The following is a 16,820-nucleotide window of genomic DNA, read 5'->3' on the forward strand; positions in this document are numbered from 1 at the left end:
GTTTCAGCCAACAGATTTGTTCTCTCTCAAATATAGATATTGGTATCGGCGAAAGGGTTGGACCACTCAGGGCTAACACTCTTGTAGACACACTATCTACAGCTAATTTAGAATATCCAGTCCCTCTGACCTACATTTCTTTGGGCTATGGGATCAAATCCATGCACAGGGAAACAGCTAAATGCATCTCTAACTAATACACACCAATATGAAGCAGGTCAATGTATCCCTTTCTTTTGAAATTGAGAAACATTCTCCCTGCCTGTGGCAGTCCTGACTACAGCCGTGCCACTACAATACCTCTGCAGAATCGGTAGTTAATATCTGTTGATCTGCTGTTCACAGCACAGGACAGAAAAGCAACCTGATGAGTTATTAGTGAATATGAAACAGAATTAAATAGTAAATGCTTTTTTTTGTTATCTGCTGCCTTTCAGCTTGGACAAATATATGTAACCTTAAAATGGGAAGCTGCACTGCTTGGTTGTGAATACATCCTCACTGCTGAATAATTCATAGGCTCTTAAAATATGCACACACCCCAGGAAACGCATGGCTGCAGAATCAGATCTGAAACATGAAGGTATGTGATACAATAAGAGAACACTGGACAAACCAATACCAAAAATCAGTGACAGTTAACCATACATGTGTGTTGGCAAAGACTACTGCAGATAATGATGTGTTGCCTTGGATGTCAGCACAATAGTGATCTATTTTTGTCTAGTTTGGGTTAAGAGAATTGTCTTCAAATCAAATCTTTTGCTATTATCAGTTTCTCCATTTCAGATAGGCAGGAAGGAAAGCCATTGTTCAGCAGAGAGTTTTAAAGCATTTCCTTAAAGCTGAGCCCCCCCTGAAACCGAAGTTGAGGTAACTCTCGAGATACAGCCTTACTTTCTTTTATTGATACAGAGGAGTTATCAGCACTTTTACGTTTCTCCGACATGTTTCATCCATAAAATAGTGATGCTGTGGCGGCAGGACAAACGAGGATGCTAGCAGCTAGCAGCTGACCTGATGACAGCAGGGGTCCCAGGTTAAGAGGTCCCAGAGGTTTGTCTTTGTTGTAATAAACAATGCACCACTTTGGGTCTTTTGAACATCTGTTTCACTAGAAGTAGCCCAACACTCTGTCTGGCTACTTTGATGTGGAAATGTGAAGCGAATATGAAGGTAGTTGGTATGCAGTCTTGGGAAGGATACTTTCAAAATGTATTCCGTTACAGAATACAGAATACATGCCCAAAAATGTAATTTGTAACGTATTCTGTTACGTTACTCAATCTGAGTAACGTATTCTGAATACTTGGATTACTTCCACATTGAACTGCATGTTATAAGTAGGAATGCGGCCATCACATCCAGCTTACTAAACAGGCCTGTTCTGGTGTGTTCTTCTGTTCCAACTGGCTGAACAAGCAGATAGATTTTTGTATTTGTAGTCCCAAACTGCATACTACAAAAATGTAACCGCAGTCTAAGCTACCACGAGCTAATTTTAGCTAACGTTAGCTAACATGTCAAACGGGGCTAGTCAGTCTTTCAACGGCTCTGGGGCTAGTAAATCAGCACGTAGGAGAATGTAAAGTCACACGTCAACTATAAAATAGCAAGGTGAGCAGTAAAACTACAGCAGACGACTGCTCCTGGCTAATTAAATAATAACTTACTTTAAGATGCTTCTTCAGGTTGGAGGTGGAGGAATCTGGACACTGAAAGGAAGTTGGTTGCTGGCTAGCAGAGGTTGCACTGCACAGTTATATTTCCTTCTCCCTGTTCTTTCTTTAATGTGAAATGCTGTTTGAATTTCCAAGATAGAAACCATTCCTGCCCTGGCTCTGTTGTGCCGGTTCCGGCTCCATCTCTACCTCTATGAGTGATCACGCAAATTTTTTCGTTTTCATATTGGGGCTTCTGAAAAATGCATGGAGTTGCGAGAATGAATAAACCCGTGAAACGGAGAAGTATCGTCATGTAACTGTAATCTAAATACCAACTATTTAAATTTGTATTCTGAATATGTAACGGCGGTACATGTATTCCGTTACTCCCCAACACTGTTGGTATGATAAAATTAATGGTTAAAAAGTCTGATAGGCAGTCATGAATCAAACTATTGGTCTGTCTTAAAGGAGAAATTCCCGTGGATTCCAACCCGTAGCTCTGTTGGTTGTAAATGTGGAGTACTGTCAGTAGCGAGAAAAACGAAACCAATCGGTGCTGCCTACACCGTGTGATCCTCCTGCTAGAGTTAGCACCCAACAGGCTTAAACAGGGCAAGTTTTAAACGTGTTTTTAGCCTCTAAACATGCTGGAGATGTCATTCCAAGAGCCTACCCATGTGAAGTGATTCCTTCTGAGGGAACACAGTGAATCTGACTGCAGTAGATGTGACATCTAGAAAGACATAAAAGTCGTGCTAATTCAGCCCTGTTTAGTTCTGGTGTTGAGACGGCAAGACGAATGCTTAGGGACCGTCTACAAACTACAACACCGAAAAGAGATACACCAATATTTATTAATTTAATGATTAAATAAGGTAGTGTCTCCAAACCAATTCAGTGCAAATATAAGAGTTGCTTCACAATGTAGATTTATTAGAACAGTTACCTTTTATACAACAACACAATGATGTTCAACAATATCAGAATCTATTTTCTGTGCAGATAAGTGTTCACAGATATACAAACCTTGAAATGAAATAAAAGAATAAATACAAATTTGAATAATATTTCATATTACTTTCATCCTATTCCCTTTCATTACTTTTACATACACTTTTGATGATAAAAGGAAAGTCACTAGTAACATTTGGGCTGAGAAAGTGGTTATATTTTTTAACTAAAAAACAAATAAATAAAAAGAGTGGGCTGCGAGTCCAGGCAGCCTAGGGACAGCATCCATGATATATTTCAACTATGATTTCAACCCAGTACCATGACTAAACACCGCCGCGACCAAAAACCAGACTGGCCCACCCGGAATTCTCCCGGTGCTCCCGATTAGCCAATCCGGGCCTCAATGTGTAAATAATGTTTAAGTGGGTAAAGGCAAATAATAGAACAGCTAGAACAGTCTTGTACGTTCAGAAAAATCACTTTACTGTAATGCAGCGTTTAAAACCAGGGAAAGACAACACTTGTAAGACGATATCTAGTCTCATATCATGATACAGATATAATATCGATATATTGCCTAGCCCCAGTGTGAGAACATTTCGTTAGTATGGCACAGCACTTTCGGCATGGGTTTAAGTATCAGTGTTTCAGAGGCTTTATCTACCATGTCAACAATTAAGAATAAATGGATAAAAATGATTAGATGTAAGTATTGAGTATCTGCAAGCTCTTGGCAGCTTTATTCTAAAAATATGTTGTCATTCGTCCTCAAAAAGCCATTTGTGCAGATCTGTGTGTAGATGTGACAGTGCATGCAGATTTGTATGTGTGTGTAGTGGCTGCAGCTGTTGTCAGGCTGTTTCTCTGCACTGTGTCTGGGCTGATGGCCAAGTGGATGCAGTTAGGCGGGGACAGAGGAGTTTGTGTGTGTGTGTGTGTGTGTGTGTGTGTGTGTGTGTGTGTGTGTCTGTGTCGTAGGAGGGGGGGGGTAGGATCTCTCTCTGCATAGCATGAATGAATGAGACCTCACATGGGAAGAAGAAACAGCACATTCTCTTCCCAAACTCCTTTTGCCCTCGCCCTTATGAATGTGGCTCTTTGATGGTGTATTGTGTTGTGTTTATGCCTCTCAGTTTGCTGCAGTGAATTTAATGAGGCTCTTCTTCTGCTATTGTAGGTAACAGTCGGTGCTTTGCTTTGTATCTGTCTCTGTGTTCATCACAGTCTTAGACACCACTGTCTTCTCAAACAGGCTTCCATTGTCTATCAAGATTACCCAAGATTCTCTGTGCCTTTATTAACAAGTTTATGCACATTTTGAATATTTAACTAGACTAGTGCAGTGCTCAAATCATGCCTGTGCAGAACAAGCCGTTTGCTTGGCCTGTGGTATTGCTGCTTGCTTTTGAGAACCGCTCATCTCATCACAGCTCATCATCTCGCTCTGCTCATCTTGTACTGAGCTTCCTTAGGTCCTGAGCAGTTCACCTGCAATGACATAGTTGCGCCATATATCCAAGTCCCAGTGGTTCAAGGGAAAAAAACACCAAGAGCAGACTTTATAAAGGCATGTAGGCAACTGCCTGGGGGCCCGAGGTAAAAGGGCTCCAAACAGCTATAGATTCATTATAATGTTTAGATATGAAAAGTATTAAAATTTTACTATTCTAACTCGTTGAAATACGACCCCCAAAAGCATGTAAAATATGTGCAAGCCAACTGTATACTACTGACTTACTGTGTAAAAGCGGAAACACACTGCACGTGGACGCGCCACGAATAGCCTGATCGCGAGCCCGGTTCATACCAGAAGCGCATTCTTCCGTGGCGGTCTCTCTCTCAGTGTGCCTGATCCTGTGTCTCGTTGTAGACACAGCTGAGAAGTCAGGACCAAAAATCACCATAAACCTGGGTGTTTTATTTTGAAATTTGTTTTATTTTGTAAAGTATCCAGCTGCACTGTGGCCTTCCCGTATGTGATTACCTGCCTTGCTTGACACATTCGCTCGCGGCTCACGGAAGAAATAGAGGAGACGCTGAAACAATCGCTGCAGCGCGCGGGCCGGCCGCTCCACGCCTGATCGCAGCCGGTGTGGCGGGACAGATTGGACATGGCTGCCAAAATGAAAATAGCTCTGCTTTGTGGCTATTTACAGCGCTTCAGTGTTTCCGGCGTAATTCTACACAGTAAATACTGAAACCAACCTAGCAGGAGGCTTTTATTGTGAAGCAGTTACAGGAAATACAACAAATGTACAGTGCTTTGAATAAATACTGGTCTACACAACAAGATATGGACATATTTTAACGACATCCTCTTGCTGACATTTTTGAAACTACCTTCAAACTTGCACATTTTAATAAGATAAGATAATATAGACTTTATTAATCCCACACTGGGGATATTGCTGTGCTACAGCAGCTCAAAAGAAAAATGTACAAAAAGGCTCAGAGCTGCTGCAACAGGCTACCACTCACGTGGTGCCATCTAATGGAAACATAGGCTACAGTAAATAATCAGATCAGATATTGAGAGGGGATAGTTGGCTTTGTCATTTAAGTTCTAAGGTGTACAGTGGTTTTTACCGGACTGCTATCTATTCTGGTGGTTTGACGCCTGCTGTCTGGGTAATGGTTACTAAAATGTTGCTGGTGACTTACTTTCTCCCTTGGGTGCAGGCTAAAAGCATGTATTGGATTAGCTGCTCTTTTCATCAGGCAGACCCTTGGTAATGTGACCTTAGTCCAACAAAGGACGCAACAATGTCATCAGAAAACTGAAGACTGACCTTTACTGATGTGAGCCTTTTAAACTCCAAGGAACCTGTTTCCAGTTGTACTTAGACTGATTGATTTTTTTTAGTTAAGTGCCTGATCATTTTACTAACATGCTCTCGTGGCTCAGGCCTCTGAGCTACAGTCGTTTGGGGAATAGATGGAATGTGAGGCAACAGGAAGTCAATGCTCCTGCTGAGAAGAGAGAAAATAAGAGTCTTCACATCCTTTTCAGCTGCACAGACAGTGCTGCAATATCAACATGAGTTCAGCAGGCTTTCAAAGGAATACAACATTTCCAGTTTAATTTGACTCATGCCTCTCCAACGTGTGGAACAGGGACAGGACCCGGGATGCCCTCATCTGTGCTGCTAAGGGTAGGTTAGGTTAAGCAATGCTGTTATGCAGTCAACTTGCAAGTATCAAATGTTGAGGATTAGACCATTTCAAATACTGCTATTATATTTTAGACGTATTTGCCTTTACAAAATAGCAGAGAGACAGAGAAGAAACACAGGTAGATATGCATACTGCTGACGTATGCAGTATGCAGTAGGTACTACATACTGCGTCCGTCTGTAGTATGTAGTTGGCAGTTCTGAATACAGCCACAGAAAAATAGAAATGCATTGCAAAAATAGCATATTGTCAGTATAACAGACCCCCCCCCCAAAAAAAAAAAAATGTAACAAATCATGTTTTTAGGGGTCTCATTAAAGGGTAACTTTGTTTTTCTTTTCATCCTGGAACATATTTTTCTATGTTTTTGTGTCTAAGTGACTGCTGGGAACAACAATCTTTGACATTGGTCAGTATTTATGTTTATTTGGTTTACAGCTGACTGTTTTGTTGGTATTTTGGTGCGTTGTCTTGAATATTATGGTTGTTATGACGAGTGGGGCGGGGGGGTGTTCATGTTGTGAGCTCAATGCATTCTCATGAACAGGTTTGTATGATATTGTACAAAAGGTTATGCACACTAAAACCTATGATATCCTACGAAAACTAGGAGACCCCTGGATGGTCACGTGACATCGGCTACAGAGCTCTGTGCTACAGAGCGACAGTCACTAGCTGTTTAAGGGGACGACAAGTAGCGACGATGCGTGACACACAGCGAAAACTAGCTCACCACCTGGACCGATGGCCGACTTGTTTGTCAGCACCTTTAGCCAGACATAAAAGGGTAAATGCTCGATCGGATCCGCTAGACGCGTCGACGTCAAAGACATGCCTGGTGCCCTGCCTTATTCTGCCTCTGATTGGCTTAATCTGGTATCAGCGTACCCCAACCAATCCCCTCTCCCCATGTCTAATCCTAACTAGGTTGACCATTCTAGCAGATCCAATTTAGGATCTACCACAAAAAAGCCAGGTTTGACTTCCCAACAAATTAGATCAGAACGAAGCAGGGACCAAATTTATTCTACTATATTTTTGTGGATTGTTCAATAATTTTAAGGTTTTACAGCCTTAAATAAGTGGCTGTACACACTATTGATTGGTATGACTTTATCTCCCATTCCTTTTTGTATTGAATTAAAAGTAGGATTGAAAGACTCAAAGTAGTAGATAAGCAGTTGCCTTACAATGCACAGCTGCCTGTTCAGAAACTCTGTAATGACATGGCTTTTTCCATGGAGGTAAACATATTGAGCTAGCACAATTACAAAGAACGCCTCAGCCAAACCTCAGTAATACAGCACTTGAGATATTATTCACTACAAGAGCAATCACTTTCCTTCTTTAATCAGGATTTTATTTTTATGGCAATTGTTGGGAATAAAAACTCAAGGTTGTAGAGGTGGTTTTGGGAGTGGGCTGCTGGATGGTGGCTAGATGGATTGTAGCCACAGGTGGTCTGTAATTCTGCACCGTAATTGCCCGGCAAAGTGTATTATGGGTCTTCAGACCACTCATCCACTCCGTAGGGGGGTGGACAAGAGAAAAGGGTGAGCGAGGCGGAAAAATAGGATGGATAACGTGCTGTCCCGTCGTGAGACGATTCTGCCAGACACTTACAATACGTCGAGGGAGTATTATTATTGTGTGTGTTCAAAGAACACTTTCTGTGAAGGCTATTAAGGCAGACTAATGAAAATGATGGTAGCAAATGGGGAGAGAATCTCCAATTCAATTCAAATGTCATTGTGTTTTAAAGACAGGTGCAACGGATGTTTTCTGCTTTTGAATGGAGTAAATGTTGTCAGTCTGCAGCTCTGCACCAGGAAATGAGCTTTCACTTCTCAGACATTTACAGCCTGAGACTTTCCAGATTTCAAGCTCCCCAGCTGGGCCGAGCCTCTGTGTTTCTGGGCCTCCTCAGTCACCATGACTGTTTGATGGAAAAGGCTCCTGGCAGCTACAGGGATCAAACCAAAAACATTTTAGCCAACTTACTAATCAGCCTTGATAGCAACTTGTTTGGCTCTGTTTCATTCGCATTTCTACTAAGTGTGTTTATAGCATTGTGCTCAAAGTCATGAGCTGATTTCAGTCACTGCTTTAGCTAAATTGTTCCTGGTAAGCTTGAAATGATAATTATGCTATTTGAATTAGGGTACCACTAAATAGCTGTTCTGATAGGACTGAAAGTTCAGGAGTTGATCCTCTGTTCTCCAGGAGGATTAAGGTGACACCAGATCACCTCAAAGGTTAAATTACTCCAGTCACTCTGGACTAGACCTGGAATGATTCGTCAATTCATTTATCATCGATCAAACTACAGCTATTTATGAAGAATGGCAATATTCACTGGTTTGAGTTTCTCAGAAAAGATGATTTGCTGTCATATATGACAGCAAACTGAATATGTTGGGGTTTGGGATTCATGGTCCAGTCAAAAAAGGAATTTAAAGAAAAATGATGAGGCCTTTCAATGAAAATAAACACACACACACACACACACACACACACACACACACACAAACAGGGATGCTCTCCATTTAAAAAGAACATCTGAGTTTGTGAACACGTAATTGACTAGTCATCGACATAAAAGGACCCACACTTTTTCGAACATAAGTTCCAGAAGGAAATATTGTCTTATCATAGTATAGTATAAGTAAGCATCCAAATAAATAACTGAATAATGGAACATGCAAGATGAAAAAGGTACAGTGTGTGATTGTGACATGAATATCTTTCTGTCTTCCTCTACAGATGCGATGGCTAATCCTTCTCCAGCAAAGAGCATGGGAGACCCTGGAATCACCCCGCTGTCTCCTTCACATACTCAGGTGGCTTAATTCTCTTATGGACCTACTGTTACTATGTACCCCCTGTGCTTTCTTTGTGTGTAATAAAGTGAATGTGAAGCAAATGCAGAAGCTAGTCAAAGCTGCATTCTATCTAATTTCCAGCAGGGGACACCTCCACTGGCTCCAAAAAGAAGTCTGTTTCTATAGAAAAATTACCCTACTTTTCACTTGATTATTACCTCAATAAACATTTTAATAATCAGTTTATGGTCTCAACCGCTAGTTTCAAGTCTTCTTCAATACAGCATGACATTCATTTTGTAATGAATGGCCCCATTTATTCTACAATAGAGGATAAAGCGGGGGATGCGCTAGAACCTGCCAATCAAGACAGAGGCTTAGCAATGCTAACCATGCTAACACTGTGGACATTAAAATAAACCTGCACTTGTTTTTGGGTGTTGTCCGTGTTTTCATCTTAAACTCTGACCCTCTCACTGTGTGTTCTCACTTCAGCAAAGTTAACTGGAACATTTTGGTCGCCTAAAAATGTCCTGTTCAGCGTTCTACCAGAGCCCGTCTACGGAGAGCCTGTTCACTCCCTATTCAGCCCCATTGTACCGAATTTGGTTGCAGTTCCACCAGAGTACCACTGGGGGTGATCACGGCCCAGTGCAAAATGAATGGGACTCCATGGAGCTAGAAGGCTAAATGAAGGGACTCTATGGAGCTAGACGGCTAAATGTGTCTCTTTCGCCTGATTGTCGTTGAGAAATCTCAGATTTGATTGTAGTTTTTGCAAGTTCAACATGGATTATAGGTACACAGGTATACAGGTTGAGTCGTTGTTGCCCATAACACGCTAGCATTCTGCTAATGAATGCTGATTGGTCAGTGAAGGACTGATTACGATCGGAGATCCCGCTTGACGGCATCCGAAGCAGAACCAGAATGTCAGAGTGAATATTTCGGCGTGGTCTTTAACACATTAGCAAATCTCTTTCTAGCACGTGTATTGATAGGGAGAGTCTAACCTGTCAGCTGTGTTGTACTAACAGGGAGAGACTAACCTGTCAGCCGTGTTGTATTAACAGAGAGAGTCTAACCTGTCAGCTGTGTTGTACTAACAGAGAGAGTCTAACCAGTCAGCTGTGTTGTATTAACAGGGAGAGTCTAACCTGTCAGCTGTGTTGTACTAACAGGGAGAGTCTAACCTGTCAGCTGTGTTGTATTAACAGGGAGAGTCTAACCTGTCAGCTGTGTTGTATTAACAGGGAGAGTCTAACCTGTCAGCTGTGTTGTATTAACAGAGAGAGTCTAACCTGTCAGCTGTGTTGTAGTAACAGAGAGAGTCTAACCTGTCAGCTGTGTTGTAGTAACAGAGAGAGCCTAACCTGTCAGCTGTGTTGTATTAACAGGGAGAGTCTAACCTGTCAGCTGTGTTGTATTAACAGGGAGAGTCTAACCTGTCAGCTGTGTTGTATTAACAGAGAGAGTCTAACCTGTCAGCTGTGTTGTATTAACAGAGAGTCTAACCTGTCAGCTGTGTTGTATTGACAGGGAGAGCCTAACCTGTCAGCTGTGTTGTATTAACAGAGAGTCTAACCTGTCAGCTGTGTTGTATTAACAGGGAGAGTCTAACCTGTCAGCTGTGTTGTATTAACAGGGAGAGTCTAACCTGTCAGCTGTGTTGTATTAACAGAGAGAGTCTAACCTGTCAGCTGTGTTGTATTAACAGAGAGTCTAACCTGTCAGCTGTGTTGTATTAACAGGGAGAGTCTAACCTGTCAGCTGTGTTGTATTAACAGGGAGAGTCTAACCTGTCAGCTGTGTTGTATTAACAGGGAGAGTCTAACCTGTCAGCTGTGTTGTATTAACAGAGAGTCTAACCTGTCAGCTGTGTTGTATTGACAGGGAGAGCCTAACCTGTCAGCTGTGTTGTCGATGCCTCAAGAGAACAAAGGAAGTGACTCAGAGCTTGCCGTAAAGCAGTATCTCTGGCCGTATATGTGTATGACGTCATTGACATTTTAAAAGGCTTTTTAGAACAAAAAAGCCACTTTAAAAAAATCTAACACCCAGCAGTGTGTATTTTCTTAGCCTCCCCTTTCAAATGCAACATTCAAATTACTAGACAAAAACTGATATCCTGAGAAAAGTGGATTTTGAGGGGTATAGCTCCATAGACCTCCATTAATTCCACACTCGCCTGTGAGCGCCCTCATATGGAACCAGAGTGGAACTGCAACCAGTTCAGAAGCCAGAAGTAACGAGAGAGTGGAACTTCTTCCCTTATTAGAAATTCTCTGCTTCTACCAACCAAGCTAGCAAGCTACAACTTGCGTTGGTTAGCTGGTAACTTGAGGGAAAGCTTGTACTTTCTGTCGTACATGCTGATGTATGGCGCCAGTACCTGGAGGTCAGTGTTCCATCACAAATGCAAGACCCTTTACAGCCCTACAGTAGACAGTCCCTCAGCACAGGTTTCTCACAGTCTTCTTTGATTTGAATCTGTTCATCTTTTGACAAAACATTTTTTCTTCAGGTACCGTTTGACAACTACAATGTCTGATCTATTGCATAACAATATGAGAGGAGCACAGCAGGAGGGCCAGATGGGGTCACTGCAGCAACAAACCGTGATAGGACACAGGCCACAAAATACAGAACCAGGGACTCTAGACATGCAGGAATGAGTTGTAAATATGTTAGTGCTGCTGCATGTGTTCATGTCCGTGTTAAGAAGTGATGCTACTTTTGTTATTTTGAAATGTTTGATGTTATTGATCTGGATCAATTGTTGCTCTTCATTGATTGCTTTTAAAATCTTGTTGTTGATGGCTGCATTTGTTACAGCCTAAATGTGTGTGTGTGTGTGTGTGTGTGTGTGTGTGTGTGTGTGTAATGTTTTTGTGGTAGACACTCAGCTTGTCTCATCACATTCTCGTGACAAATGCAGTATCCCCCACAGTTGTCACAGACCCAGCATAGTGCATAATGTTTATAACCTGTATATATATTTACTTCTACTCATTCTCCTCCTGGTTTACAGTAGTACTCATACTCCAGTTGCAGTATTCATAATGTGTTGTATGTTTTGCACTCTTGTATAGTGTATAGAGTTTTTTTGTCTTATTATATTTGAATTTATTTACCTTGTATAATCTTTTTCTTAGTCGGTGTGCTTTTCTTTGCCCTTAACTCTTTTTTACTTGACTCAAAGAGCCTGCACAGGAATTCCTCTGTGCCTGTACTGTTTGCACAAATGGCAAATAAAAATCTTGAATTGTGACTCTAACCCTGTCAAACTCTCTATCTTCTCTCTGTACAGCAAAACGACACAGACCAGGTCCCATCAGGGCCGTCCTTCGTGGTGGTGGTTGCCATTGACTTTGGCACCACGTCCAGCGGTTATGCTTACGCCTTCACTAAGGAGCCCGAGTGCATTCACACTATGAGGTAGGCCAGCACTGCAATGCAGACACTCACAGGGAAGGAGTGTGGGGATGGGCCGGAGCTGCAGCAACATATGGACTTTGCTGATAGTGGTCTATCTTGCCTGAATACAATTAAGAAAAATGATAATAGTTTGCAACTGAAATGACGTTTTTGCATCGCTTTTTTTTAATGGACTGGTCATATCAACAGATTTTAAAAGACCCTAAAAAAAGGCATTTTCTCAATCAGTTTCTGACTGTGAAGGACTGGAGTCCGACATGAACACATACAGTAACTTTCTGCCAGAGTTAGATCCATTTTGTCTTATTTCATTTCTGTATTCTTTTATTTCTTTGGCACTGGGGTTTTCGCTAGATGAATTTGAGTTGCTACAGTTGATACTGAATGTCTACTCTCCTCCTGATGAAGTCATTCAATTCAGTTCAATTTTATTTATAGTGTCAAATCATAACAAGAGTTATCTCAAGACACTTTACAGACCAGGCCTGTACTATGAAGCAAGATTTGGTGTTACTGCTTGGGAGCATTATGGTTATGTTGGAGATTAGAGATCAACCGGTGTTAAAGCACCGCCTACTGACCAATCAACACTCGGTTGATAACGGCGTCACCGTTCTTAGAAGATAAGTGGACCTCGGTTAGAGAGCGACAACCCCGTTAACATTCCCTGATGGGTATCTTTATGAAAGATATAGATTTTCAGCAGCATATTACATATAGGCTATTTGTTGGCTTGTTGAGCCGTGTGTTGCCAATGAGACACATCAGTTTGAATTATGTTTTTATATATTTTATTTGCTCTCACATCGCTCCCACTAACAGGGTTGAGACTGAAATTAAAGGCTAAAGCAACGACAGTTTATGGAAAGCACAAGTGTAATTATGATCAGATCTTGGTCCTGACTGATGGGGAAGTGATATTAATACGCGTCGTGGTTCGAGGTGGAGGTACCGTGGGGTGCACTAGCTAGCTGGCCTAATTCATGTCTCATTTGTTGTCTTATAAACAGTACATCTATCAAATGTAGTGCCCTATATTGCTATTTTCTAAGCTACTGTAGCTGTCATATTTTGCGGGACCCACTTGATCGTGGTTTCCATGGGAACGCAGCCAGTGACGCTGCATCTAGAATTTTGTCATACAGAAGTGAGCGTGGTTTAATCTAAATTAAGCTTAGTGTTAGTTCTTGCATCTACGCCATATGCCCGCTGATTGAATTATCATTCCTATCAGACACACACCAATCACAGCCATCCTCACATCAAGGTGGTCCTTTTAAATGGGACTCCCTCCTCACGGTCCCTGCTACACTGACGCTGCTTCACTCACTGCTGCTGGCAAAAGCTTTGCCTCCACCACCCCAGCCTCCACCTTCCTAGTTCAGAGTCCTTATACCCAATGGTGTTTCTGCATGGTGCTCCCTGTTTAAGCTTAGCATGCTGCTTGGCTGGTCCAGGGAGCATTATCAAGAGCGGAGCAATCAGCGACAAGCATAACTGTATTTCCATATGTTGCAATAAATGGTTAAATCTATGACGAGAGTGTTCCCTAAACTCAGCTCTGAAACAACAGTGTGCAATATCAGTGCAAATGTACATCTGCAAATTTTCAAATATAAGTTTTGCCCTTATTTTCCAAGCTACTGTCACTGTCATATTCCACGGGACCCATGTGAGAGCAGTTTCCATGGAAACGCAGCCGCAAGGCTTTGTGGCTGACACCGGTCATTAACTCTAACCATTAGATAAGATGGAATCAGATATTTTCACTCAGTGCTACTATATTTGCTGTGAAAACAGCTCCAGACCCCCCTGCTTATTTAGTTTGGGTGAGTCCCTCCTCTGCTGGAATCCTTACTCTGTTTGACGGTGGCCGCCTGTGTCGTGTCAATGGGAAGGTTTTTAGTTTCTAGCAAGGAATTTTCGAAAAGCTGTATGAGAGGGGTGGGGAGTGTACTGGTGTGCTACGAGACATTCCTCGCCCTATAGACTGAACATTAGCATTCATCAGCTGTCCTCACTTGTTGTGAGGGAAACAAACGGAGCAGGAACCTGATTTCTGGCATAACAGAAAAACTGTCCGTGGTGCTGACAGCTATTTAGAGATGGAAGCTGGATCCTCATTTCATCACTTCAAATCTTCTTCGCAGAGATGCAAGTTTCCAAATATTAATTGTGAGGGATACATACACATGATGTCAGGCTATGTCTTGGAAATGTACTTCCTTTGATCCAGACTAGCCATCTAATGATACAGTATTTCTAGTATTTTCTTCCTGGAAAAATGTGTCTGGTACAGAACAACATATCCATATTACATGAATACACTTAATAATATGAATAAATAATATAAAAGAATAAATGAAAGAACAGTATAGTCAGCAGTCAAAGAATTAAAGAACACAACAGCATGACAACAGCAGCATAAGGATGTGTTTATTTCAGATAAAATGTAAGCGATATCCCACCAACCCCATACTTTTTGAAAGCTAAAAGCTGTCCCATCCAGTTTTTTCCCAGATCTCACAAATTAGTTTCTCTTCACCTCAGGTGCTCTTAGTGAGATGGCCTCCATAATCCCATCATACACCTCTCCCAAGGAACAGAGATAACACTAATAATAGCTGCCCTCCATTTGTCCAGAAATACTGTGGTTGCTCAATTAGCCCACTTCAATTAGAGAAGTACATTTGGTTTTTCTGATGGAATTTAATGACTGATTTGATGATTTAAACCTCATAATAAATACAAAACTGCATGTGCAATTGATGGAAAGTCTGAAATGTCGGGTTGTTAAATGGGGGGTTTCACCTGCAAAATGATTATTCAGATGACATGTTTAAGGTGCTAACAATTCCAAAAGTTTATATTTGATCAATACAAAAGCAGAAATACAGATGGATGGTACATGTATTGATAACTGACTTCCTTCTAGGCGTTGGGAAGGTGGGGACCCTGGTGTGTCCAATCAGAAGACTCCAACCACGATCCTGCTGACTCCAGACAGGAAGTTCCACAGTTTTGGCTACGCGGCACGGGACTTCTACCATGACCTGGACCCCAGCGAGTCCAAACACTGGCTCTATCTGGAAAAATTCAAAATGAAGCTCCACACCACTGCAGTAAGGATACAAACATACACACCCAGTGAATAAATGCAAAGCGGTTCTCCAGGTTCTCCAGGTTTCTCTTCTCTTCAAGCATGCCAAGCAGCAGGAGAAGCACGCTCCATCCTCATCACTCAGTGTCTCACCGTGTCCGGTGTTATGTATTGTGATGCTGTTTGGGGGGCCTCAGCTGATACAGCACACTGCTTTTCTTGCTACGTGGGAGGCATTTCTGCCAGTGGCTGTTGGCTCACGGTCCTTTACTGCCCATAATTCTCTGCAGGAAATGATCTGGATCATGCTGTTACCCTCATCAGTATGCCTCTGTGTCTCCTGTGGGGTTTTAATAGATAGATAGATAAGTTATTTATCCCTGGGGGAAATCCCAAGTCACAGCAGCAATACACGAACGAACCATACGGTGCAAACAATCGTGCAAAAACCAATACTAGCATAAGTAAATGTAACATACTTTTATGTATGTACATGTACTGTATGTGCATACAAGTGTGCACATTGCCATAAGGTGTGCAAAATGAATGTAATTATATAAGTTATAAGTTAAAAAAGATATTTTGCACTTTGCCAGAAGTCGCAGCTTAGTCCACAATCAGCTCCTTGGTCGTGCTTAAGTTCAGCTGCAGATGGTTTAGTCCACACCAACCACCAGTCATCCACCAGTCCTCTGTATTCCTCTTCTGTTGTCCACTGATATGCCCCAGAATGGCAGAGTCATCTGAGAACTTCTGCAGGCAGGATGACCTGGTGTTGTCTCTGAAGTCAGAGGTGTAAAGAGTAAACACACGCTTAATGATGAAGAAGAGGAAAGGTCACTGGGTCACCAAAACCATCAGGAATAACGCTGTGGTGCAATGTCACATATCAGCAGTAGAACACAGAAGATAGCTGTAAAGTCATTGCAGACCTCATATCCCCTCTTCATATGATACATGAGTCTACGTACTCTTATTCTTTAGTGTTTCGATTTGTTTGTCCTTTTTCAAGTCTAACTTTAACATCTTCTACCCGCAATCAGAATCTGTCCATCGACACAGACCTCCACGCAGCCAATGGGAAGCGAGTGAAAGCTCTGGATATCTTTGCATATGCATTGGCCTTCTTTAAGGAGCAAGCACTGAAGGTAACATACCTCTGTCAGCACTAATGGATCTTCTGTTGTATTACATACACAATGCATTTTTTATTTTGATAATTTTATATCCACATTCTGTAGAATTTGTGCTCAATCCCAGCATGAACCCTGAAGCCAATGTTCAGTTTATTCCATTTACTTTTTTTTTAAATGCTAGTATTCATACCTAGCTAATCTGACATATTGTGGCATAATGACTATCTCAGGGAACATGTGATGCATACAAAGGGGGTGAGTAGCAAAGGAAACACATAAGGAATAATCCTTACCCAGTCATTCTTGTTTATGAATTGTACCCCAATGGTCTGAGCCCACAGTGTGACCCTGCCATGACTTTTCTAACCTGTTGGTTGTGATTCACGTTTCTTCTGGCAGGAGCTGAGTGATCAGACAGGCGGAGAATTTGACAACAATGATGTGAGATGGGTGATCACTGTTCCTGCCATCTGGAAAATGCCTGCAAAACAGTTCATGAGGGAAGCTGCCTATAAGGTTGGCAAAGAAG

The 16,820-nt window shown here is 41.8% G+C and overlaps 1 protein-coding gene across 2 annotated transcripts in view; it reads left to right on the forward strand.

Moving 5' to 3' along the window:
- The window catches only part of hspa12a (heat shock protein 12A), a 52,240-nt gene that overhangs the window by 12,373 nt on the left and 23,047 nt on the right, over positions 1-16,820 (forward strand). For both annotated transcript variants that reach the window (XM_078273138.1, XM_078273139.1), the window contains exons 2-6: positions 8,559-8,635; positions 11,928-12,055; positions 14,991-15,177; positions 16,199-16,303; positions 16,691-16,807. In XM_078273138.1, the coding sequence (XP_078129264.1) occupies positions 8,559-8,635; positions 11,928-12,055; positions 14,991-15,177; positions 16,199-16,303; positions 16,691-16,807 (614 nt within the window). The remainder of the gene's footprint in view (positions 1-8,558; positions 8,636-11,927; positions 12,056-14,990; positions 15,178-16,198; positions 16,304-16,690; positions 16,808-16,820) is intronic.

Source organism: Sander vitreus, chromosome 17 (assembly GCF_031162955.1).
Source record: "Sander vitreus isolate 19-12246 chromosome 17, sanVit1, whole genome shotgun sequence".
In the NCBI taxonomy this organism is placed as follows: domain Eukaryota; kingdom Metazoa; phylum Chordata; class Actinopteri; order Perciformes; family Percidae; genus Sander; species Sander vitreus.